Genomic DNA, 27682 nt, shown 5'->3' on the forward strand with positions numbered 1-27682 from the left:
ATAGACCACGGTGACCAATACTCACTATCTTCTATCATTGACTAGTGATTAATTATCTCTGAGCAGTGCGAGTTAACACATCTTCTATACTGCTGGGACTTCACGGACGGTACAGTACGCTTTAGCCACCAAGCATTAGCATGAGCCACTCTTAGTGTAGCACATTGTAGTAAGCTGGATTGCTATTGAAATATCATATCATGTATAATATAAATTAAGTCTTTACTGGATTACTGTGTTGCAAAGTGGCATGCAATTAATGAAAACATGATGTTGTGTGGCAGAAAGAAAACGATGTATTACTGTTACTGAGTATAACTCTTTGACAATGTATGTTTTACAATTACTCTCAAACATCATCACCTGGTGTTTCCCGTGTTTTGACGAAAATTAGAACGAGGGGTCAAAGGTTATAATGACGTCATTGAAATGGAGGTCAACTGTTTAGGACATCAAGTCATTGCAACTATTGCAACCACAATTGCATAATAGGCCTCAGTGGTCCCCTAATACTGTATCTGAAGTCTCTTTCCCAAAATTCAGCATTGGTGCAGAATTACAGCCACTAGAGACAGTCCCACAATGAGCTTTCCTTAGGATCTGCCATTTCTGTGTCTGTAGCTTTAAATGCTATTGAGGAGGAGAGGGGGGGGCAAGGTGGAGGGTGGGGGTGTGGCCTTGACAAACTGCCACTTTGCTTGTTTGCAAGCCATGATGTCTCTTTCTCATGGGTGGGCCAAATTCTCTGGGCGGGCAAAGCAGAGAAAGGGGAGGTAACCTTGCTCCTTATGACCTCATAAGGAGCAAGATTCCAGATCGGCCCATCTGAGCTTTCATTTTCTCAAAGGCAGAGCAGGATACCCAGGGCTTGGTTTACATCTATCGCCATTTCTAGCCACTGGGGGACCATAGGCAGGCTGGGGGAATGCATATTAATGTTAAATGGGAAATTTTCATGCCATGGGACCTTTAAAGAAAGAAACCTCTCATAGGAGTGCTAATCAGTAGCTGCATGGTAATTTCTCCTCTACAGATACTCAGAGCTGCCCTTTGTGATCTGCCAGTCTCCTGCACTCTTTTGAATACTGATAACAATGGCTTGAAAAAAACATTCAACAGCAGACAAAAACAGCACAGTCTAAAGCTATTGTTATCATGCTATTTGAAGAGATGCTCACAGAGCACTGCAGCACCTCAACCTCACTGCTCCCTCTGTCCTTGGCTGTGGATGAGAACCATTTTGACGGTTGTGTGTGTGTGTGTGTGTGTGTGTGTGTGTGTGTGTGTGTGTGTGTGTGTGTGTGTGTGAATGTGTGAGAGAGAGAGAAACGGGTGAGAGGGGGTTTTTACCAAAATTACCATTTCCAGAACACAAGGCAATAACTAAATAACAACATGCAGATAATTGTTCAAAAATGGATGCGATTAAAGGCCGAGGTTCCTACATGGACGGCACCAGTGTCCCTCACACAGCCCCCTCCTCTCTGTGATGATGGTGATATCACTGCCCCAAGCATCCTCCCATTGCATTTTCAGATCAATGAGAGAGAGAGAGAGAGAGAGAGAGAGAGAGAGAGAGAGAGAGAGAGAGAGATAGGTCTGTGTATTTTCATCCACACGCTGACAGCTGTGCAGCTACCCCACGTACGTGCTCATATCCCATATCCGGAGAGAGAGAGAGAGAGAGAGAGAGAGAGGCTAACATTCCTCTTTATATGCATCTTTTGCTCTGCAGACGCGTGCGTGACATATCTGCTCCCGGATTTCCCTTCAACTTTTCTTTTTTGTTGTTGCGGTTTTTAAACTGTTTTCATTGTCGCATTTCCTCCGTCCTCCGTCCTCCGAGTCTTTGGAATGAACCGTTTTCCCGCCTGCGTCGTTTCCATGTCAGCATGGGAACTGCCGTGTCCAAAAGGAAGAATTTAAGAAACGATGCGATATCCTCTGTGGCAGCAAAAGTTAGGTGAGTGACACCCGAAGCTCTCCTCCTTTGTAACCCGTTATATAGCAGCATCAGAGAGACAGTTGACGAGTATTTCAGTCTTCAGGTGCGACCCAAGCAAAGACCATGTGTGCCAGTTGAATTACCACTGCGCTATCCCTTCTTTGTAATGCGCAGAGAGGCTCTTTGCCCTTTTCGCACGTCTGCTGACTGTCCCGTCTAGCCTGGGGCGTGCTTCTGAGTAAATGTGTGCTTAAATCAGCCCCCTCAAAACTGCACCTGTGATAAGCAAATGTAACCAACTATATGAAAGGTTGCCCTGTAATTCCATTAGATTGTGTTTTATTTGGACTACATTAGCTGGAAGAGGATATTTGCCCCTGGCGCGTCGGAGCTTTTACTGATGTGAATGAAGCATCATTGTGTAATGAAAGTCATGCAGAGGCAAAGCGAGGGCTGCTGTGACTCACAGTAACCATTATACATGTTCTCACGTTGGCATCACCTAATATAGACTATAATCTGCTGTGAAAAATAGCCTGCAATCTTATTTCTAATGGTAACTTAACAAAAACGTCTGGCCGCATAGACCCGAGCGGAGCGCGCAGCGAGGAGGCTGCTGCCTTCACCCAGCGGACAAATGAGCCAGTCGTCAATTAATCAATCACTGCAATCGATTCGGTCGTTTGCAGTGATCACCTATCACGGTCAGTTATTGGACCAGTCACATGGGGCAGCACTGGTAAGCGGCTGTTCATTTATTCAGCCTGGATAAAGCAGTGGGACTAAGACTGTTTGGCACGAGTCCAAGCCGTTAAAAGCTGTTAACGACTCACTTGTTCACTGTATGGGAATGTATGGATTGTTTTAATGGCTGAGTCCGGATCCAGCTGTTCTAGCACCATATAAAAGCTGTCTATGTGTCTGTCCTGTGCTGTCTGCATGACTAAGGTTGAGCTGAACCTGCAGTTTGAAAAGAAGCACGTGTGACTGTGTTCATGTGTCCACACATGAAGTGCGGACAGCGAGCTGCGATCTCGAGTGAGATCGGAATACAAATGTAGCCTTCCTTCAACAGTGGCCTTACAGCAGGCCCTGCTGTGGGACTTTAATTCAATCAATGACCTTGACTTGTGCAGACTCCAACGTCCACAGATGTGGGCTGATGTGCTATTACGTCATCATCTCAGAATGTAGGATATGTGTCTTCCTTACATTGCACAGCCTGTATGTTAGCCTTCTTTGCATGCATTGCAGATTGTGTGAGTGTGCGAGAGTCCATGTCAAACTGACATCTTATTTTCATGTCTTCAATGGAACTACTGAAAAACTATTACACATCTGACACAACTGGTAACTATTGAGGATGATCCTCCCCCCCTCCACACACACACACACACACACACACACACACACACACACACACACACACACACACACACACAGACACACACACACACACACACACACACACACACACACACACACACACTCCCCCTCTCTCTCCCACAGAACCACAAACACACACAATTCAGAGTTTAATTTTTCGGAGTTAATGGCAGAATGAACTTTGCCTCCCGTAGATGAAAAATGCAGCTGAATCACATCCAATATTGATCAGCTTTTCACCTGTAGTCGACCTCATGAATGTGGAAGCAAGCATTCAAAAGTGTTTTTTTTTCTGCATCACTCCACCTCACACACAAACATATCTATGTGATTTAAAGTCACGCATGTGTGCATATACTGCTCTCCATTTCACCTACATCTACTTGCTTCTATTCCCATTCTGTCTGAAGTACATGCTGGACTGCAGCGTCAGATCTATATGGACTTATTTCCATTACAGCCATTAAGTAGCAATGCACATTTATATTAAAGCAGTTTACCTTTAAACACAGTTTCTTTTTCCAATTTCATTTTCAATAATCTGTTTTGCACTAACATTAAGCAGCTGAATGCGCAGCAGTGTCCCTCTGTGAAACATCTGGAAACAACTGGACTTATCTGCTTAGTATCTGGGATTATCTGGGATTTAAGACTCTTTTCCCTGTTTTTGTTGATGCAAGATTATCTTTTTGTTTAAATATCTGGTGAAGCTCTAAAAGGTCAGTTTACTGCTATGTGGTTGCAACTCAGTTTCTGTTTATGTGAAAAGGTTAGTATGTGCCTCTGTGTGCAGTCTACCATATGGCATACCTTTATCTGCCTGCATGCTGGGAATTGTGTAATAGTTGAGGCACACACACACACACACACACACACACACACACACACACACACACACACACACACACACACACACACACACAGTTTTGACTCATCAGTTAGAGGACATACCAGACTCAGGTGCACACACACACACACACACACACACACACACACACACACACATATGGCCACACACCTTTCTCTTTCCTTCTCTCTTTTGCATATACCGTACACACACACACACACACTTTTCTGCACATTTAGAATCCTACAGGCAATTAAATGCAGGTGTATGTGTATACGTCTGAGTCATCATCCTTTATCAACAATTCCAAACATAACTCAACATATAAACTTATTCTTTTCTCTCTCTCTAAACACAAAAAGTCAAACACTCTTTTGGATCATGAAGACCCACTACGGACTTTTTTCACTCCCTGTTTCCTATCCAAAATGCCTAGAACTACACACATGACCATAACCTACTGTAATCTTAATAAGTACCTACCTAACACCATTACCTAATTTAAACCAAATTAACTAACTCTAAACCCAAGTCCTTATCCTAAAATACCCTCTTAAAGAAATGTCCTCACTCTGCAGGTGTAAGACTCACACAAACACACCCACATACTGCACATAAATCTACACAGAAACCCATTTATCATTCCTCACAACTTTTTTAATCTGTTCCTCTTGCATAAACCTTAGTCTGACAGAAACTCACAAAACATTTATTGAATAATATGACCTGTTTGTGGAGGCCATGGCATAGATAGTTTGTTACACTTCATTTATTTGCGCAATGAACCAACCAGTGCACTGCACACTGTGAAGACAGCAGTGGTCATTTATTTAAGTGTCTAAAAGCAACTCATATTTATTACTGTATGTTTTCCTGACAGGCGACATCTTGTGGTTGTGCAGATAAATACTGTCCTCTCCCAAAGCAAACAAAAAAATAGGCAACAGTCCTTTGTTCACACAATCATGTTTGTTCAATGTTCAGTTGCAAAGCAGGAAACATCGTGATATATATATATACCACCTCAAATATAGTCTAAATATTTGTAGAATTGAGCATAAAAGCATCTGATTTTGACATGGGGGACTAGGGTTTGTATGCTGTTTTCTATCAGTGTTGGTTTCATTAAACCATGAAGACAATGTTTCTCCATCCTTAACCATGATGATTATATGTACCAAATGTCATGGCAATCGGTCCCATGGTGGTCATGACATGCGACTAAAAAACAAAAAATGTCAACCTACTGGTGGCTGTAGAGGTGAAGTCAGGGGATCACCAAAGTCAGTAGGCTTCACCCTCTCTGGGCCACTAATGTCTCTACCAATGTTTATGGTAATCTACCAATAGTTGTTGAGATATTTCGGAGTGGAACAAAGTGGTGGACAGACTGACATTGTAATTGTTACTTGTTACTTAATTGTTACTTGCATGTCCAGAATATCTGTCTTACCGATAGGTGTTCCAGATCAGAAAACGCTCATAAGAGTCATTTTGGAAAGCACTGACAAATTACCTATTTTGTCATTGAGGAATGAGGATTTGTTAGCGGACAAAGAGTGAATAACCACAATCGTAGGCTTGCATACAATACACAGGAAACACTAGCTTCTTGTGCACGGTGTTCTTCTGTGCCTGTGTCATCTTATGCATGTTTATGGATTGCTGGTTATAAAACGGGTCACACTCTCCCCTCCAGCAGCTCATGAGCAGTACTAGCAAGAGACTGAGAGCGACAGGGTGAAAAAAGAGAGGATGAGATTACCTCCCATTTGCACAGCAGAATTCTGCGACACTGAGTGAAAAAGCAAATGCTTTGATCTTTCTATCAACCAGAGAGGAGGGCTGTGCTGGTTCAGGTGAAGGGCTTCGGACAACAACTATCACAGAGCTGTGGGGGTGTGAAAGATAGCATGAAAGATGAAAGGATTGGTTTCTACAGACGGATGCAAATGTAATATTGTGTCTTAGTTTATTCATGGCAGTCGGCAGGTGCAACTGTCTTTGTTGTAGACCAGGAGGCACTTTGTTCATGCATGTGAGGGCTGTTACCTAATTGTTTAAAATAAGTTCTGCAGAATCACTCAAGTTCAACAAAGGGAGGCTGTGTTTCTAATCATTCTTTGCTAATAACCTGCTTCATTGTGCTTTCTTATTTCCTTTTTTACTCATGTATTTCAAAAATATGTACCCTGTGTATTTTTGATTTTCAGTAGTATGGCTCAGTGCATCCATATTTGAGCATTTCTCCCCCCTCCTCTGTTCAATCAGACAGTGTAAGTCTTTGCCATTACTATGCTAATTGAGGCAGGTTTTATTGATTACAGTCTGAATAATGATTAGGGCTCCAGCAGTGTTGTGTGATTGTCTGTCTGTGGCTGTCTGCTATTGCGCATATTTATTCTCTTTTGTATTTATTCTTAAAAAAACAATCTCAACCCAAGTCGAAAGGTAGATGTTAAAATGTTAACCACTATTTTGAGCACCATTTCTACAGTGCAGTGACAACTGAGCGAGCTTAATTTGATGATAAAGACCTTGCAATATGGTTGAAAGCTCCAGAACAGACCAGTAAGTGAATCTTGAGTGAAGATTGGTTTGTCAATTTCCAAGTCCAAACTGTACCTTGCACAATATTTATGTATTTTGACATTTTTCTTTTACATTGTTTACATTCTTTTTTTACAATATGTTTTACTTTTTATCATTTTTCTTACTTTCCTCCATTTAAAAAAAACAAACAAAAAAAGTGAAAATGTCTGCTGCGAATTTCGAAAGTTGAATATAATTTGAATAGTAAAAAAATCAATACTTTTTGAATGCTGAAATTACTATTCGAATGCGATTTTTCTTTTTATAAATAGGTTGGCTAACGTTAGCTAATCTCCCTCTTCTAATGTCACATCTGATGAACAATAAGATACGTGAGTGAGAAACGCAAGGCATTGTGAGCTAACGTTACGTACTAAGTAACGTTAGAACAGGAGGGAGTGACAGGCTGTGGCTGGAAATCGGAAGAACGATGGGAAATAGTTTTAACATGACTTTAAAATCGACATCCACTGAGCCAAAATGCTTATGTTGTAATTTATCAATAGTTAGCTCGTTCTGGTTTCCTATCTGCGTCGCGAGTTATAGGAGCTTTAGTCTTGCTTTGCCAGACCCTCCTCCAAAGTGCGCTGGAGGAGAGTCTGGCTACTCCACATAGCATTCGGGGATGGGAGGAAAACGTGGTCTGGTTTATTGGCATTTCTTTAAAGCAATCACAATTGCCTTGGGCGGTGCTAAGCACTGGAGAAAAGCTGCGGTGCCACTGCAAAATAGGCTCGGAAGGAACTTGTTCTGGTGGAACACGTGTATGTTTAAAAGTTGTTTTAGTCGTGCAACAGAAAACAACAGAAAAAGAAAAGGTTAACCATAGTCCTCATAAATCGACCGGAGTTTAAAATGCCAACACAAAGGAAGCTCAAGGCAACAGATATCTGGCCTAAATGAGTGAAATCCGGCGGATTTTCCGGCGGCAACAGAGCAACCCGGAAGTGGAACGTCAAGGATATAGACTATAGGAGCTTAGCTTAGGAGCTTCATGGAGATAGCTAAAGTTAATGTTAGCTGTCCTAAAGCTGTCAGAGTTAGCTTTGACTTCATATATTACCTTCTAACAGCTGTATTCTCAGTAACGTGTTAATCTGCAAGAAACAGGTTGCTTATAAATCACTAAAATAGTAGTGGCAGCACCGTTTGGCTTAGTTATCAATGCCGTTAGCATCGTGGCTAACACTATTGTTACTTAGTTTATGACAAATCGTTTCGGCTGTGCTTTCTAAAATGATGTCATTGTGCTAACCGAGCAACTTTGCCTTTACAACAGAGCCGCTTCAATACACTAGTTAGATAATCTTTCATTACAGAGTTCTCTGTTGATTTGTGTTTGTCGCTGTGTGCGTGGTGGAAAATAATGTCGACAGCGTGCGGCGTGCCAGAAATGCAATGCGCCATGACGTAGATCCCCTTCAAGGCCAGGCTGATGTTGGAAGTCCCTCTAGTGGACAGGACGTGTAACAACAACCACATGCTTACAGTGGCATTGACAATGCATAACCCTGAGTAGTGTAGTACATATTTATAACAGGCTGCATTTGAGCATTAAATATTCAAATATTATTCGACTATAAAAAAATAATAAATTAAATATGAATGGTATAGAGGAAGACTGAGAGCTCTAATGTGTGTGTCTGTGTGTGTGTGGAAACCCAACTTAATTAGACCATCTGAGAGGAGGATTCAATTAAGGAGCATTAAGAGTGTGGAATCTCTTTGCTTGGCAGCCCATTGTTTACAGTGGAGAGAAGCCTGGGGAGACATCAGCTCTGATGATATTCAGACCAGTGGGAGCACTGCCAGGGGAGTGATGGCCTCGAGCCGCTTGTCCTCTAAAGATATACTATGGTCACAGTGTTAAACGGCATGAGAATCCACAGAGAAAGGGCATGAGATGATTAAATAAGGGTCAAAAATGGAATGAAATACTGTACAGTATGTTGCAGCATTATAATACATGACTCTCAATAAGTACCTGTATGTCAGTTTGTTAATATCAGAGTATAACCTGTGAGTCTTTAGGGTCCATCTTGTAGCCATGGAAATAATTTGTTGGTCAAAATTACATCCTAAAGTTACAATCTCCAAAATCTCCATTTCGTTCTCTTTGGCGGCAGCTATTTTTTTTGTACTTCACAGAGATCACAACAGTGTCGCCTGTGTGACATCAGTCAGTTGGCAGTTGCCTTCTTCTGAACATCAAATTTGTTTCCTTTTCTTTAGATTTGCACTTGTTTCAGCGTCTGTAGTTATTGCTTTTTGTTTGTTCTGCTAACGTAACTGTTTTCTTGCAAAGTTAGCAAAGACCAGAAAAAAACACAAGGCCGCTTCAGTCTGTTACGTTATCTCCGTCTACCCTCTCTGGCGGACCAACTACTGCTGGGTGATGAAATGAAATGAAAATGCGTCACTAACTGTGCGGCAGTTCGTAATACTGCAAATGCAAGGGCTAACCCCAATAAGCCATAGGCTCAATCACCATTCTGTTACCTCATTCGGTGATAGACAGTAACTTAACAGACATTTATTTAAATAAAAATCTTTAAGATTATCACTTAAATTTAATGATGGTGCAAGAAGCACCACCTTCTTACCTATTTGTCAAAAGCGTTATATATTTTTCTCTGTTGCAAATGATCTACCCATCTAATTATCTTATTGAAACTGGTTCTTTATTTTACATTTAATTACATTGACTTTACCTACAATCCACACATTACATTTACTTCAAATGTCCTCTGATTTGTAGCGAAAGATGGTTTGCTTGCCTGTCGCATATCCAAATATTGGTGGGCATTTTACATACTGTATGTCAGAGCAAACGGGACAATTGAAGTCATACAAAAAAAAGTCAAATAAGTAGAGGTGTAACGATACATCAATCTGGATCGATATATCGATTCAATGATCAACAATCCAATATCAACTTTAAGATGTGCCTTTATTTTGAAATTCACAGTTTATATCAGTTTTTTCTTTAAAAGAATAATTTGTTTTTCATTTAAATGTCTGGAAGAGCTAAGTAATATAATTGTCAAATCAAATTTTAGTTGCTTTTTGTTAGATGATATAAATGTAACTGTGTTAAATGGGCATATGATATTGTCTCATAATAATCGCAAGCCCCTGAATTGAAATAGTATCGTGGCAGACTTTGTGATATTAGCAAATATCGTATTGTTGTCCAAAGAATCAATATGATATAGTATTGTGTAGTCCTGTCATGATAACACATTTTGCTGGACAATAAATTGTCCCAGAAATTATTGCGATAAACGATAATATTGTCGTTGAGAGACCATTTTCATCTAATATAATGATAATGGCATAATAATGCAGGTACACCTTTTCAAAGATCAATAAACCTTTATTTCTAAAGAATATTTAATACTGGAACTGGAAGACATTTTAAATATCCACAATAAATGAACAAAACAACCAAAAACAATAAATAAAATGAACTCTCAGTCTCTGTTAACAAAAAATTTACTTGAATAAAAATCAAACACAACCAAAAACAATAAAATGGACTTTCAGTTTCTGTTAACAAAAATGCACTGGAATAAAAACCAAACACAATCAAAACATTAACGTGACCTGAAAACAGCGTGTAGTTTCTTTTTAGCATCTCACATCACACTTTCAGTCACTATCAGGGGCGGTGCTACATTGAATTACACCCAGGGTGAGACCCCCTTCGAGCACCCCCCCCAAAAAAAAACACAAAAAAAAACACAAAATTGAAGAATTTTTCAAAATTACTATATTATTGTGTATATTTTAAGTTCTGATTACTTATACTGCCATATTTTGTGCAGAATTGTGTTCATTGTCTTTTGAAAATGTTGGAGGTGGAGATTGTGTAACTTAAAAAGTGTTTCCTGTTGTAATTGCAATAGTTAAATAACTGGATTTTCTTAAGTGTGTTTTTCAAATGTTCTAATGAAAGATTTGTGCAATTGAGAAATATAATTTTCTCTTTCACTTATGTTGTTAAGTAGTCCTGTCGCGTCCACCCATGCTGTGCCACATTATACCCCGTAACGCCCTGCTGTGCCCTACTATGACATATGACTACTACGACTGTAGTCACTGTTCCATTATCTTTATTGTGACTATTACTGCCACTGTTCATCACACCCCAACTGGCACCGTCAGACACCGCCTACCAAGAGTCTGGGTCTGCCGAGGTTTCTTCCCGAAAGGGAGTTTTTCCTCGCCACTGTCGCAATAGCTACCGCTAATGCTTGCTCTTGAGGGAATTATTGTAATTGTTGGGGCTTTGTAAATTATAGAGTGTGGTCTAGTCCTACTCTATCTGTAAAGTGTCTCGAGATAACTCTTGTTATGATTTGATACTATAAATAAAACTGAATTGAATATATATAAATGTGCCAAAAATATATACAATCAGATATATAAAAAATGTAACAAGAGCAGAGAGCAACAATAATATAAAATATTAAGAATAATATGCAAATAAAATATAGAATAAATATTCTAAATAGCACAAATCCTTCATCACACAAATGTGAAAATGCACTAAAGAGAATCTGTTACACTATAGCACTAAGAACAGAAAACACAAACTAAAACTAAAACCTGACCTTTCTGGCCTTCCTTGATGCAAAATCATCAATGATATCGTATGAAATCTGCTCCCCTATTGAGTGATTGATACTGACGGAAAGGCCAGTGAGCCGCTCCTGGGACATGGTTGACCTCAGGTATGACTTGATCAACTTTAGCTTTGAAAAGCTCCTCTCTGCTTGAGCCACAGTGACTGGCAGAGTAAGTGCAATCCTGAGAGCAGTCCAAAAGTTGGGGTAGATCTCCGATAGATCCTTATCATCCCCCGTTCCACCCCTTGTCCGGACCGTTCCATTTGGGAGACCAAGCAACATAGGCGCCGATTTGTTTTCCTCCGCGGGTGCTCACGGGCGCACGCCCTTTAAAAAAAAAGTAGTCAAAAAATGTTTGCATTTCAGACGGCCGACACAAACACACACGCCTATCAACTCGATAATAAAGCCGTACAGTAGGCTCTCTTTCAACTCAGGATAGGATTGGAGATGAAAAGTTTAACTGACACATAACCGCGATCAGCTTCGTGTGTGAGTATTAGCGGAGCACCAACGGTATCGGCGACTATTTGCCAATTCCCCACACGGTGACATGATAGATAATACAATAGAAAACCGCTTCGAGGATTTTTTTTTTTAAGTGCTCGTGCCGCCCCCATGTGTCATGGGGTTGCCCGGTTCGCCCGTGCCAAAAACCGCCACTGGTCACTATGACCACTACTACGCTCAGAAAATTGAAATTGTGCCAAAATATGAACAATAACGTCGCTGTCAACAGGCTTATCTGCTAATGTTAGCTACCGACCGTTTAAAAAAAAAAAGCTTGAAAACCATCAAATAGACGGTACCCTAGGGTGCCGTTACCTGAAACCGGTGATTTAACGTCACCGCTCATTTTACACACAGTTTAACAACAAAACAAAACACTGAGTGAACATTACTACGTTTTTCATGTTGGTTTTGAGCGGTATGCACCCCCACTAACCTGGAAAACGTGGTAACGTTAATACAGTGTGTCGGAGGAATACAGCGTTCTCCTGCAACGGGAGGCAGAGGCAGAGGGACCGTCACTGCAGCTTTCGCTAACGTTAGCTTCTTGTCTCATCTGGGGTCTGATAAACAGTAAATTCATCAACTTCAGTGTCTACAATGCTATTTTCCAATAAACTGTAGATGTCATATTTCACAGGACCCGCGTGAGTGCGGATTTCATGTCGCGGCTTTCGTCGCTGTTTGTCACTTTGCCTAAGATTGAGTGACAAGTGTATGCGGCCTGTTGTTTATTTGGTTGCCATGACTTTGCGAGCGATGACATCCTGTCACTGTTCCAGTTGCTCACCCTAAAGGGGAGAGAGAGCGGATGACAGTTCGCTTGAGTTCAGTAGAGCAGACGGTTCTGCAGAGTCGTGTAGTTACGACTTTATGACTTTTCATAAACAGCTGAAGGAGCGGCGGTGCGCGGTGTACATAGCGGAAACCCTGTTGTGCGTCCCTATTTCTGATACCGTGGCGGCAGAGGAAAACAAACAAGCATGCAAATGGAAATTATCGCGCCTGGAAAAATTATCAAGCTCATTTTTATTTATCATGCAATTAATTGATTTATTGACTATCGTGACAGGCCTAGTATTGTGATAAAACTTATGATTTACACCCCTAATAAGAAAAGTAACACTGGAATAAGTAAAGAACAATGTTTCATCACCTGCATTCATTAGTAAGCACAAACTTAAAGAGACTAAAGAGATAAAGGGTATTTCTCACTTTTGTAATGTTCCCATCTGTCAAGTATCTAGTTATGTATTGTTCCGTCCAGATCCATTAAAAGAGATGAAGTGCTTCTGAGGTGTATCTTCCTGTTGTTGAGGATTCTTTTATGTGACTGCAAAGTGGAGTTTTGTGGTTTAGTGTTTAAGGAGGAGTGGAGTGTTTGTAATTGTGTCTGACTCATTCAGCTTATGAAATGCTGAGTACACTACAGTGTGTGCTGAACTGTAGACCCAGACAAGAGGATAAATATGCTTATGTTCACCCTCACTCAGCAGGAGCTTCAGGTTGTACTTTGCACCCACAGTAGTTAACATAACAGAATTAGAGCTAATCTTGGAGAGGAGTTTGGTCCAAGACATTGGACCATATAGCATCCTTGTTTCATGACATTGTAGTTGGAGACTGTCCTCCCAAAAAAGATGACAGCATCAGGAGTTTCAGCAAATGATCAAAACGACTGTAACGACTGTTAAAGTGACAAAGCTTACTTCGTAGTAATCATGACTGTTGTCCATCGCGAGAAAAAAAAGGAAGTCAAGCGATGTTATCTTTTGAATTACAAAGTCTGCATACAGAGGAGGTCAGGGTGGATGGGTCTGTTCGGCCGGTCATCCGACCCGCATGCATGAAAGATGTCACACCAGCGCGCTGTTGTGAGCTAATGTGTACAAAGTATAGAGGCTCCGTAATCTGAACCAGAGTGAACCAAGACGCCCCCCACACAATTATTACGTCCCATGTTGACAACAGCAGCGCATAACACTAGCTTCACTCTGACTGACAAAATAAAAACGACAGACGACTCAACTTGGTTCCCAGTTAAACAGCGACTTTCATTACTTTTCATCCTTTCTCTAACTGGGAATGTTGGTATTGGCAGTGTTAGAAGAAGTAGGCCTACTCAAAATGTGAAGTAAAATGATTAATACCACACATTACAAGTCCTGCATTCAAATGTTTACTTAAAGCTAAAAAAAAGTGCGAAAGGCGGCGGTATGTCCCTCTTTGGCTAAGGTATTTTAAAGATGGAGGCGCTACATGGCTGCCGTCATTCAAGCGACTCGCCTGTATGTATTCTGAATTACGCCCTGCAGTGCCCTGATATGCCATGAACTACTACGATTACTATTTCTAGTCACTGTTCCATTATCGTTATTGTGACTATTATTGCCGCTGTTCATCACACCTCCAACCGGCACCGTCAGACACCGCCTACCAAGAGCCTGGGTCGGTCCGAGGTTTCTTCCTAAAAGGGAGTTTTCCTCGCCACTGTCGCACTAAATGCTTGCTCTTGGGGGAATTACTGGAATTGTTGGGTCTTTGTAAATTACAGAGTGTGGTCTAGACCTACTCTATCTGTAAAGTGTCCTGAGATAACTCTTGTTATGATTTGATACTATAAATAAAATTGAATTGAATTATTATAAATGGCAGATTCTACGCTTACGAGAATACTTTGATTAGTTGGTGGAAGTAATTATACATGAATGAGCACATATTTGTGAAAGAACAAAGGGGTTTTTGAGATAGACATTTTTAGCACATTTACGTGTTCTTCATGTCTGTTCAAGATGGAGCTTTCAACTCTAATATAATACTTGACAGTTTAATAAATAATAATGCATAATATTTTAATTGTGATATTTTGTGAGAAAAATCTGAATCTGCAACGTAACCAGCAACCTTTCTCTGTCAGGTAGTCTAAATGTACAGTAGTACAATGTTTTCCTCTGAGGAAAACGTATGCAGTAAGTCATTAGTAGTATACAGTTGAGTTGCATAATTTTTAAGGGCTTTGGGGTCCTTCTGTATGTTATTTCGGGGTACAATGAGTTAGAATTGTAATATATTCATATCTAAACATATAATAAATAAATCTATAGCTGTTTGGGGGTTTACTTCGGGCTCCCAGGCAGTTGCATACCTTGCCTTATGGTAAAGTCTGCTCTTGTTTTTGTTTCCCGTGAACCAGAGTGTATTTCACCGGTGTTTCTGACTGTGAGTAGCTGCTACTTGATATGTGACGCAACTACGTCATGGCAGGGATAGGAGAAAAAAAACGCTCTGGGTTGTTTGCATTTCTTTAAACCAATCACAGTTGTCTTGGGCAATGCTATGCTTTGGACACAGCGACCGTGACTCTGCAAAAGGAACTTGTTTTTGTGGAACATTTGCACCCTACAAAAGAAAATGCCACATACAATATTAAATGAAGTTAACTGTTCACACAATACAGTAACGCAAGTTATTTAAATTAGCTGGATAAATGGTTAAAACATAATTTGCTCTTACCAGTGCATCGCCGTGTGTACTTCGTCCACATAATCCTCTCCAATCAGTCCCAACAAGTCCCAGTTACATAGTAAATGCCGTAAACATATTCTTTGTAAATCTTTACAACCATACCCCGAAAGAACCAAGCAAGCCTGCCTTGTTCCGCAATCCAATTTTTTTTTTTTTTAAACTTGCTATTTTCAGCGTGTAGATTGCAAGCTAAAAGTTTGTTGTTGTTTTCCGAAGCGAATGGAGTTTGAGAACGGCAACACACAGATCCATTGATCCAGACTACTTTCAGCATATCTAATCTGGTCTGATCTGAATCCAAGACACTGAACTTGAACCTGTGCCATCATTGTCACTGCTGTTTGACACGTTTCCTAGCGTACATACAGTATCACACGTAGTGGGCCTGTAGAAGCCCCTTTAGAGGTTAAATGACAAAGGATTTTAGGGATGAGTTGATGCAGCTGTCTAGAGGAGGAAACCGCGTCTTTCTTCCACATTGTCCTGACTGTGCTCCCTCTGTTTTCTCCAGTTCACCTATCATTTTTAATATGCCCCCATTTTTCTCTGTACACTCCTCTTCATCTCTCCTTCTCAGATACTCCCCTCCCTAACTGGTTTCTCTCCCCAAACCCCTGTCACATGTCTGAGAGCATGCAGGACGAATTTCATATCTGCCTGTCAGGCTCTTCCTCTTTCTTTCCACCTTCTATCTTGTTCTTCCTTTTTCACATGTGCGCAGGGTATCTCTCCCCTGCTGCATACCTGACATCCCCTGCTGCATACCTGACACCCCCTGCTGCATCCCTGACACCCCCTGGTGTCTGACAAAACAGACAGAGGGTTTGTTTAAAGGATGGATTGAGAGGCGCTTTGCTCTATCCGTTTCCAATTCTGTTTCCTCTCATGTATAATGGATGATGTGAGTCTCTTGCACCATTGTTTGCTGATTCTAATCAGAGTGCCTGGCCTGTTGAATAATAAAACAGTAGGGCAAAATGAAAATGTCTCAGAGCTTCAGAGGAACACCTGCTGATTAGAGTGTAGACTACATTTATCACATTTGTCCTTAACGGGAGTGGTTGCTTGTTACATCATTGCACGCAGACACACACAAGCCAACATCTCTAACCCTAACACACACACACACACACACACACACACACACACACACACACAGATAAAGGGGGAGGTGATAGTGTCAAAACGTATGCTCTTTAATTACTGATGTATATATTCACAAATAATTAATGTGGCAAATGATGCTGAGGGTTATTAACTTGAATAATGAAGTCATAGAAATGTGTGTCTGTTTTCACTGCAATCCTGCTCTTACTGTGTGTGCGCCTGCTGTGTTGGACAGGCTTTAATAATTGACAGAGTTGCCAGGAAGGAGGCCTTCACACACAGACTCCCCTGCATTCAGGGGATTCTTCTGCTCAGTCACCACACATCTGAGCTGCATGAGGAAAACGGGCCACTTTCCTAAATGTACTAAAGGATGTAAACAGTTAATTGACCCTTGACACTTTAACTGCAGCTGTAGACACATCAGGTTATTTTGCAGGATCGCATCAATATTAGCGTAATAAATTATGCATAATGTGTTACACCAGGTTAATTATGTATATGTAAAATAAATATATATATATATATATATATATATATATATATATATATATACACACACACACACACACACACACACACACACACACACACACACACACACCTAAAGGATTATTAGGAACACACTACTAATACCGTGTTTGACCCCCTTTTGCCTTCAGAACTGCCTTAATTCTTCATGGCATTGATTCAACAAGGTGTGGAAGCATTCTTTAGACATGTTGGCCCATACTGATAGGATAGCATCTTGCAGTTGATGGAGATTTGTGGGATGCACATCCAGGGCACAAACCTCCCGTTCCACCACATCCCAAAGATGTTCTATTGGGGTGAGATCTGGTGACTGTGGGGGCCATTTTAGTACAGTGAACTCATTGTCATGTTCAAGAAACCAATTTGAAATGATCCGAGCTTTGTGACATGGTGCATTATCCTGCTGGAAGTAGCCATCAGAGGATGGGTACATGGTGGTCATAAAGGGATGGACATGGTCATAAACAATGCTCAGGTAGGCTGTGGCATTTAAACGATGCCCACTTGGTACTAAGGGGCCTAAAGTGTGCCAAGAAATCATCCCCCACACCATTACACCACCACCACCAGCCTGCCCAGTGGTAACAAGGCATGACGGATCCATGTTCTCATTCTGTTTACGCCAAATTCTGACTCTACCATCTGAACGTCTCAGCAGAAATCGAGACTCATCAGACCAGGCAACATTTTTACAGTCTTCAACTGTCCGATTTTGGTGAGCTTGTGCAAATTGTAGTCTCATTTTCCTATTTTTAGTGGAGATGAGTGGTACCCGGTGGGGTCTTCTGCTGGTGTAGCCCATCTGCCTCAATGTTGTGCGTGTTGTGGCTTCACAAATGCTTTGCTGCATACCTCGGTTGTAACGAGTGGTTATTTGAGTCAAAGTTGATCTTCTATCAGCTGGAATCAGTCGGCCAATTCTCCTCTGACCTCTAGCATCAACAAGGCATTTTCGTCCACAGGACTGCAGCATACTGGATGCTTTTCCTTTTTCTGACCATTCTTTCCTAATCCCTAGAAATGGTTGTGTGTGAAAATCCCAGTAACTGAGCAGATTGTGAAATACTCAGACCAGCCCGTCTGGCACCAACAACCATGCCACGCTCAAAGTTGCTTAGATCACCTTTCTTTCCCATTCTGACATTCAGTTTGGAGTTCAGGAGATTGTCGACACCCCTAAATGCATTGAAGCAGCTGCCGTGTGATTGGTTGATTAGATAATTGCATTAACAAAAAATCTTACAGGTGTTCCTAATAATTCTGGTTGGCTCAGTTGGTAGAGCAGGCACACATATACTGAGAGGTTTATGCCTCAACGCAGAGGTCCATGGTTCGAATCTGATCTGTGACGATTTCCTGCATGTCATCCCCCTCTTTCTCACCTAGCTGTCCTATCAAATAAAGGCAGAAAAGCCCAAAATATAATCTTTTAAAACAAAAAAAAACTAGCATGCGTTAAATAACAGATTAAAGCTGCAGTATTTCTGAAAGGTAGTGGAGTGAAAATATTATGTCTCACAAAATAGAAATTATCACAAATGCACCAGTGCCTCAAAAGTATACTCAAGTAAATGTAGTTTGAAAGAGACTGTGCCTTATTGGCAAACCAACTACAGTCAATTGAAGGAATGGCAATCTCATCATGAGATTGCAATAGAGTAACTCAATATTATTAGCATACAGTATTCGAGTTACTCACATTGTCTTCTTTCCTCTCCTCCCTCCATCATTCTTAATTACTGTCATGAATCTATATACCTAATAGTTATTGCTGGGGTTCATTTCCTCTCAGTTCCAGATTGACATTGAAAGCACATCTTCAGAGTTATTCGTCTTTCTTTTGGCCTCTCTCTTTCCTCATTTTCCCCTGCTGTCACACACTGACTAGAGGAAGATTAGGAGGTCAGTGTCATTCAATTGCGAGACCTGGGACCTTTTAAAAAACAAAAAAAGCTGACGCCCACTATGATATTGAGTTTTTGCTGTATGTGGCTGAATGAACATCTGTAGCGTATTTCTCTTTTTCTGTGTGTGAGTAAAATAATAGAAAAAGGGAGCTAAGCACCAGATTCAGTACTGTGTTTATGGAGCTCACAGCTTCTATTTTCAGCACATCTCTAAGCAATCGTCTTCAGTTAAGTATTTTTCTCGACACGAAGATGCAGTATATACATTGACACATACATTCTGTGTGTGTATCAAACTAGGAAACAAACACTTCAGCCATGCCAGCTGCAATTACATCCACCGATGCAAACTGAGGTCACACTGAGAAATGAAGTCGAACAATCCTTCACTCTATCTCCTATAGCGGTCTCATACTCTGTCTCACTTTCAGTCTGAGGCTGCCTGAAGTGTGGAGATAAAACAGCTGCATCTTTAATCTGTGGGTGGCACAAGCCTACAAAGAAGGCAATTAGGTTTATAATTTACAATTTCCTTGCCCTTCTCTCTTCTCTACCCTTCCATTTCCTCTCCTTCCAACTCACCCCTCCTTTCCACCCATGAAGTAATGTCTTTATGTGTGTCATGTGTGTGTGTCCCCACAGAGCAGCGCGAGCATTTGGAGAGTACCTGTCCCACACACACCCTGAAAACCGAAACAGATCAGGTCAGCGTCTCAGCCATCCTGCCATTTGCCCATCCCTCTATCCTGCTCAGCCTATTCCTTTGTGGTCTCTGATCCTTCCTCCACCTGTTTCACCTCATCCTCTGTTGAAATGCCAGGCTGTGATCATTAGTGTGTCACTACAATAGCTGATAACCAAAGAAAGATATTATTCTCTGTGTCATCCTCAGCTTGTCATCTTCTTTTTCCTCTCTCTCTCTTCTCCTTGCTCCTCTAGCACCTTGGTATATCTTTCATTATTTAACGCTCATATTTGTCTTTTTTTTTTACCATCATTCTAGCTCATCCTTTTCGTGAAACCTTGGTGGGTCCCGACCAGGAGTCGCCAAGTGACACGATTGGCCCCAACAACAACAACCACCTCCATCCTTACTCCAACACCACCAAGGGCTGTGAGGACAACCGGGAGCCCAGCTTGGTGAAACCCCAGCTGGGTTTACTCCAGCCACCTCCCCCTTCCATCATCATCTCTACCAAAGCATCGCGACTGTCCCTAGAGCGCAGCTTCTCAGCAGAGGAAGACCAGCAGAAGTGCATTGAGTGCACCCTGCAGCCTGCCCGCGTGTACACCATCACCACCCAGCGGGGTATGCTGATGAGCAGCGGCCGGGGCAGCAAGGAGAGCCTAGAACTGGACGTCCTGAAGGAGAAGTCGGGGAGTGGCGGGGTTGGATCCAGAGGTGGCTTGATCCAGCCCTCCACTTCCCCTTCTTCCACCTCATCGTCTCCAACCCAGTTCCACCAGGCCAGCAGTGGTCGTGGCACCAGCCACCATCACAGAAACCATCACGACACGCACCACGGGAACCACCACCACAGCGTCTCGGGCACCAATGCCCCTTCCAGTAGTGGAGGAAGTAGCGGGGCAAGTGGAAGCAGCAGTAGCAACCAGCAGCAGTCTTTAGCCGTCGCTGGATCCCACTCCCATCATGGATCACACCACCACGGCCACCACCATCACCTGTCTCAACCCCCGCTGCAGACCTCTGTCAGTGCCCACAACATCCGCGGCTGGGGCGAGGGTGGAAAAGGGGAGGCGGAGTGCAGCGGGCTGGCCTGTGAGTCATGCAGCAGCACCCCCTCGCGGAGCCAGGGCTCCCTGGACCTGGAGAGCGCGTCCCGAGAGGCAGGCAAGCAGCACCGACGCCTAGAGAGGATGTGGAGTGTGGACCGGGTGACTGGTCTGGAGAGAGGTGAGAGGGCGGAGGACACAGAGGAAAGGAGAGGCGTTGAATTCCAAACAAGGGCGGGAGGGGGGCAGGGTTTGTTCAGAAGACCCCGTGAATGGCATTGGTTGGTTTGACATTGGACCAGAGATGAAATAGCATTTGACTAATTTCAATTACTTGCCTGACTGCATTTTTTAGGTAACAATTAGGGATTCATTTAAACATGCTTACCCATACGTCTAGTGTTTGTGACAGTTTAATTATATTTTTTAGTAATAATTCTAGGCTTCATAGAGGTTTAAAGCTCACTTTAGTGAAAACAAGTAACAGTCACACTTAACCCTATGGTGAGCATCTAGTAAGGAATAACAAAGAAACTTTGCAGTTTTTAATTGTAAGTTATTTTACTGTGACAAATCAGTCTAATGAAGAGTTTAGGCCTATGTCTGGATGAATTAAAGTAAAACATCCGTTAAAGTGAGTTAGTATTACAATTCAAATCTATTTCGTCTCAGCTCTGGTGGGGATTGAGGGTTTGTTGTTGGATGTGACGTGGTGGTCTGTATATCTGACTCTCCGTCTCCTCGTCTCTCTCCTCTGCTGTCTCCTTCTGTGTGTCTCCCTCTCTCCATTTGTGGAGTGGTGGACTGTGAAGTGCTGGTGCTGTTGCTTCCATATTTCTAATATATATTTATTACAATTGCCGATATGGTATAGATTTTTCAGTTTTTTCACTTAACACTGACATTATCAATTTTCTCTCTAATTGCAGAGGACACTAACTGGTTTCCCAAGGAAAATATGTTCAGCTTTCAAACTGCCACAACAACCATGCAGGCGTGAGTGTCGAACCTTTGAAGCACATATACATGTTGTATTTACACAAACACACATACATGCACACACAGCCACATTTAAGGTGTATGAAAGGTCAGGCTGGTGTGAGTTAACGGAACATACTTGTGTTTTTGCACATTTTAGGCCAATAACTACAAACTGCATACTTTACATCACCGCAAACCATTTTTCAAAGCTTGCTATAGGTTTTTAGATTGATTTCTTACCTTCCAGGTTGCCATTGATTTTCATTTCAGTAAGCTATAAAAACAGCTTGCAGACCCTTAAGGCTAACTCGAGGACAATCCATCATAGTGAATAATTTCTCAATTCTTCTTTTTGTTGTAAAAGTTGAATAATTGATGCATAGTAAAGTTGTAAGCAGGGTTTGTTTTGAAAGCTCACCTTATGGACCATTTGACATTTGATTCTTGGGAAAACGTGACCACAGTCTCATTATCACTTCCACAATGTCTGAGTTTGATTGTTGCTCTTATAGATTTAATTTGACTACACTGTTTGTCATTAAATGATTCATATAACAGTGATAAGTTGTTGAGTTAATCAAGCTTCAATTGTCTGCAAGTAAATTTTTCATAGCGTGCTAAAAGAAACCAATTATTCCCTTAAATCAAGTAAACTAACCTAAAAAGGCAAAGTCTGAAGCCATACTAGCGGCTGTGTGAGGCTGTACTTAAGCACAGTGGTGCTAACATGGTCACAATGCCAACATGTGGCTGTTTAACAAGGATGTTTACAATGTTCACAATCTTAGTACAGTGTATTCACATGCTAACATTTGTTAACTACAGTAGCAAACCATTCGTTTTGTGAGTATTTGGTTATGAATGAAAGTATTGGATGTATTGGATGACATTTTCACCTGTTGGTGGCACTAGATGAAAAGTCACAAGATCATCATTTATTAGAATGTATGCATCCAAAAGTTGTTGACATTTTAGTATGGACCGAAGCCGACCAACCGACCAGCAGACCTGCATTGCCATCCCCAAAGGCATGCTGCTAGCATTGCTAAAATTCGTACTTGACTGACAGGATGTAACGTGTGCAGTTTCTAGTTCATAGGCTAAAACACGTAATACCGATTTCTTAACACCGTTTCTTTAAAGAAAGTTTTAAAGAAAGCATAGTGTGTGAGTGGGAATGAGTGTGTGTGTGTCTGTATAAAAGTGCTTGTGAGCATCCATCTGTGTAAGTATTATAGCAGGCTGAGATTCTGTCCCAAGATCACCTGCAGCTGTAAAAGATATCTTAACTGCCACAACCACTTCACATAAAAAAGTAGAATCTCCAGCAGCTTCCAGCAAACCTCTGTTTTTTTGGACTCATTGCTCACTGGTGCCTAAACTGTGTTGTTTTTTTCTCCCTCTCCTCTCTTCTTGCTAATTAATCATGGGATACCCAACAACAGGATATCGTGAGTATACTTCCCTGCTGGCTTCATTTTTTTCTTAGCTAGCTTACCTCTTGTTGTTAACTGCTGTTACTTAACTATGATGTCTACCATTTAATCTTCATTTTTGGGTTTCATCTGAAAACTTACAGACCATAACGAGATGGAACCAAGGTGCTTGTTTGGGTAATTCTGGCCTGGCAAAAAAAATATTTTTTTAGGAAACATCAATCATCATCTGATTGACAGTTATGGATTATCAAGTAGAAACCTAGTCAACACAAATAATGCATTTTAATTAAAGTGAAAAAAAGCCAAAAGGAGGAAAATTTAGTAGGGATAAAGTCCAGTGTAATCTACTGCAGCTGAGTAAGTCTGCCAAGCTCAAGTTAGGAAAATGTCCGTCTGTGTCTTCTTGCCTGACCTAAACCCTGTCAGCTCACATCCAGCCAGCAGTTCTGTCAGTTTGGCACACACACACCTGCCCTCACTAAGGACACAGCGATAGATAGAGTTTGGCCATTTAAGATTTTTGTGGCAGGCATGTTAGTGCTCTAATTTGGCTCCACAAACGTCGCCAAATATCACTAAATGTGTGCTGGCTGACTATAAACGTATTTGGAACTGACTGTGGCAATTGGCTCTGGAGAGATTTGTTAAGAACAAGTATTTATAGTGCTAACATGATCCATATTGCCTTCTGGTAAAACTGTTCTATCAGTTGTAGTTTGAAAAGAAGTCAGTTATCAGTCAGATGTCCAGCTATCTATTGTCTAAGTCAAGTAAAACCTTGGTAGGTAAATATCCAATGTGAAATCTGGTGCGTGCAAATTGCCAAAAGGAAAGGAGTGTATAGGTGATCTTAGAAGTAGGTTAAGCAATCAGATAAATGTTAATATTCACAACAGTCATAGTGTATTATGCCTAAACCAAGCCAAGTCTTTGACATTTCATACTGCACAACCCCTGCTCCAACCACATCTCGCCCAACTAAACCCAACTAACCCAAGCTGCTCTTTGTATACTGACCAAGCTAACCTCTGGCCGCTAGCTTGAAGTAAATGTTGAGGGTTTATTCTAAATTCTTACAATAATAAAAAGGAAACAGTTGATGATATTCTATATATCTATATGGCCAGCCTTAACCTTTAAAAGAACATTTTGTTTTTTGGGGAATTCTACAAGCTACTTTCCACTACTTACCCAGAGTCAATCAATTATGTTTAGCACGGTTGGAGATGCTCTATCTCTAGCTCTGTCCCTGGACAAATGTTAATCAGCTTCACAGGATTGTTGGGTCACATCTTTTCTGATTAACAACAATCAAGTTTGATGAATAATCACACATCGGCAGTGATGCATTTCACACCATGTTTGTACTATGACACATAAAGTGGTGTCACTTTCTGCTACCCAGAACATTTTCAAAAGTTTAGCAATGCACAACAACTTGCACATACTGTTATACAACTACTAACTAATTCTAGGAAAGTATCAAGAATCATACAATTCCCCCAAAACAAACAAAATAATTAAATCTCAAGTGGAACTACTGAAAAGACACATAAGGTTACAAGATCAGTATCTCTATTGAAAGATGTATTATACCACATGTAGACTTGCACGTGTTGCACGGGTGAATAGAAAATAAGATTTGAGCTGGCGATGTTATTTGACTTTCTGGTCTTCATACTCAAAGCTAGCGGCTGCCTACCTACAATAGCTTCCCCTTCACAGCTAAATAAACCCTGCAGCTAAAGGCCCTGGCATCAGCCCCCCTTGCACTGTCCTACCACTCGTTACACCAGCATACTCGCGCTCTCATCCCTTTAATACTGTGCCACGTCCCGGCAGGGCTTTACGGAGATTTGTGCAGAGAAAAAGGAGAGAGAGGGAGCAGGATTCGGCAGAAGTCATCCAGAGGTATGAAGCAACCCCTGCCAGGGAGTGCTTTGCTGTCGTGCTGTTTGCAATTGTTTCTGGCTATAGCTCTATTGTCGCTTATTTACAGCCGCGTCCAATCGGACTAAGCCAAAGAGTCACAACGTGGTATTTGAAGGTGAGAACGTCAGCAGCTTTAAAAAGGATCTGCTTACTGGATGTCCTGCTACAGTGCCCCAATTTCTAGGCTGGATTTTTACTGCTACCCACAGAGAATCAGATTTTCATCCTCAGACAAAATTGAAAAATGAAATATAGCCTACACTGTATGAGTGGTTTTGTGGATTCTACTCAGCCACGCCTAGATTAACTAAATTGGTAGCAAACACACACCTAATCTGTGAGAATGTGACATTAAGAGTTATTCATTCAGCAGACTTCAGCATTCAAACCTACAGTACAACTTGGTATGTTACTGCAGCATTCTGTCACAAATATTTCTGTAATGCCCTTATCAAACAGGTAGCCTGGTTGACAGCAGACCCTTCTCAGTTGTAACTGAGAGGGGGTCTGGGCAAGCTTCATTCACATTCCATTTCCAAAGGGGCATCACCAACGGACGCCGCTCAAATGCCTCTGGGCGTAATTGGATAGCCCTTCAACCAATCAGACCAACGATCCGGGTGACAGCAGCGACAGCGGCATCAACAGGTTGCTGCGCTTCAGTGGCCGTTATGTTGAATGTAAACAAAAAGCTGCTTGCCGTCGCTGCGCTATCGTCATCGTGTAAAGCACGCCTCAATGATTGTGATTGGTGCCTCGAGTTGGAAAAATTGGAAATGGGCTTGAATGGGCTCTTGGCCAGACGGACTTGCAGAGCAAATCTCAAATTTGCCAGAAGTATGTCAGGGTTTTCCCAGGCTATCAAACAGGTTGAATTTGTGTAAAAAATAGCATAGCATTTTTTAAATCCATTGGAAACATGCAGTGAGATTCTGTAACACTTGCAGGAGTAATGACATCAGTAACAAGTCAACTGTCCCACTCAGGCCCAGATGCTCCATCACACAGGGGCAGATGGTGAAAGTGACACCATGCAGTATATCTCAATTCCTTGGACATCTCAGTGTCAGTGTCGCAATAAAATTTGTGATTTGAACATGAGGGAAATATATAGCAGAACAATGTTTTAGGAACACTTTGCCTCCTTGTACTAAAATCCACTGGAAAAATAGTCCTGCATCCACCAAATACCATCACTTGAAAAACAGATTGTATTTTATCACACTAAGGCCATGTCCACCCTAAGGCAGTCAGATTTTAAAATGCATGTTTATTTGTTTCCATTCTTGTCTTTTTGTTCTCATTAAGATGGGTATTTGGCCACTGAAAACAGATCAAACAGGAAAACCAGTTAAAAGGAAGACCTGACATTTCTTGATGATACACTATATGTTGTATTCCTGACTTGGTGGAACAATTTGTTCTTCAATCTTATTTCTTATTAACAACACTTTTAAAACAGCAGATATGGTGTAGAGCTGCTGGCTCAAAATTGGAGCATTTCTGTATTTTTTTATTTCAATCTGGACGGCAAACTTTAAGTAGGCAATAAAAACACCAGTCTGGGTTAAAACCTTTGACGCATAAACTGTTGTTTTTTTTTGCATTAGAATAGATATGGCCTAAGCCACACAGCAGAGCAGAAATTATTACTTTCATACGGTAGCAGTTTGCAGACAGTGCTTCTGTCAAGTACCACATTCCCATCACCACATAGAAGACAATATTAACCAGTAATAAACAACAGCAATGCATAAAGAAAAGGTAAAAGAGCCATTTCAGCACTGCTCTTATTTACCCCCTGTAAGTGCTTTTCATCATAGAAAAGTAGATTTTACCCTGTACTCTCACTCTTTGATGTGAGGTGTTCATTTTACTTTTCCTCATGCATTACCATCTCTAACAATGAATCTGGTTCTTTTCTTAGGAATTTCTGAAGACTGACTTTACCTTAGTACAATTTTCAGACTCTTTTACTTTACTTGAGTATTTCCATACTTTATACTTTTACTCCACCACTTATCTGAGGCAAATACTGTACTTTTTACTTCACTGCATTTATTTGAGAGCTTTAGTTACTAGTTACTTTGTAGATTCAGATTATTACGAGATACACTCAACATACAGTATAAATACAGTATACATACAGTATACATACAGTATAAATTCCGATGTATTATAGATACACAGCAGTAAATGAGTTAGTAGTAGTAAGAGCATTAGCCCCACCTTTACCTGCTGCACAGTAATGTTTAGTGCATCAATGATCCTAATCCAATAATTTTGCCTAATGCATAATATTCTGAAATAGGTCATTCTGCATATGGAATACTTTTATTTTAGTATGTTATGTACTATATTTAGATTGTAAAACTTAGACAAATCCCTTGGCAGCCAATAAGTAATAGTATAAGATAGTAAAAGTAATAGTAAAAGACATTATCAAAGAAACATAGAAGACTGAGCTCACACGTTCACAGATTAATTAGTTAAAAATATTAATAATTTAGGGAATAGTTCACTTATTTCAAATTGTATTACATCAGTACACCCATAGCAGTTATAAGCAGATGGGACAGGAGTAGAGAAACAAAATAAGTAAAATGTGAAAA

General features: G+C 41.1%; 1 protein-coding gene across 1 annotated transcript in view; it reads left to right on the plus strand.

The window, feature by feature from the left end:
- Nucleotides 1-1702: 1702 nt before the first annotated feature.
- nsmfa (NMDA receptor synaptonuclear signaling and neuronal migration factor a) overlaps nucleotides 1703-27682 on the plus strand; it is a 56912-nt gene continuing 30932 nt past the window's right edge. The window contains exons 1-5 of the mRNA XM_078271491.1: nucleotides 1703-1963; nucleotides 19627-19688; nucleotides 19988-20887; nucleotides 21648-21714; nucleotides 24981-25049. Coding sequence (XP_078127617.1) covers nucleotides 1716-1963; nucleotides 19627-19688; nucleotides 19988-20887; nucleotides 21648-21714; nucleotides 24981-25049 — 1346 coding nt within the window. The 5' untranslated portion in view covers nucleotides 1703-1715. The remainder of the gene's footprint in view (nucleotides 1964-19626; nucleotides 19689-19987; nucleotides 20888-21647; nucleotides 21715-24980; nucleotides 25050-27682) is intronic.

This window comes from Sander vitreus, chromosome 16, assembly GCF_031162955.1.
Source record: "Sander vitreus isolate 19-12246 chromosome 16, sanVit1, whole genome shotgun sequence".
Taxonomy (NCBI): Eukaryota; Metazoa; Chordata; class Actinopteri; order Perciformes; family Percidae; genus Sander; species Sander vitreus.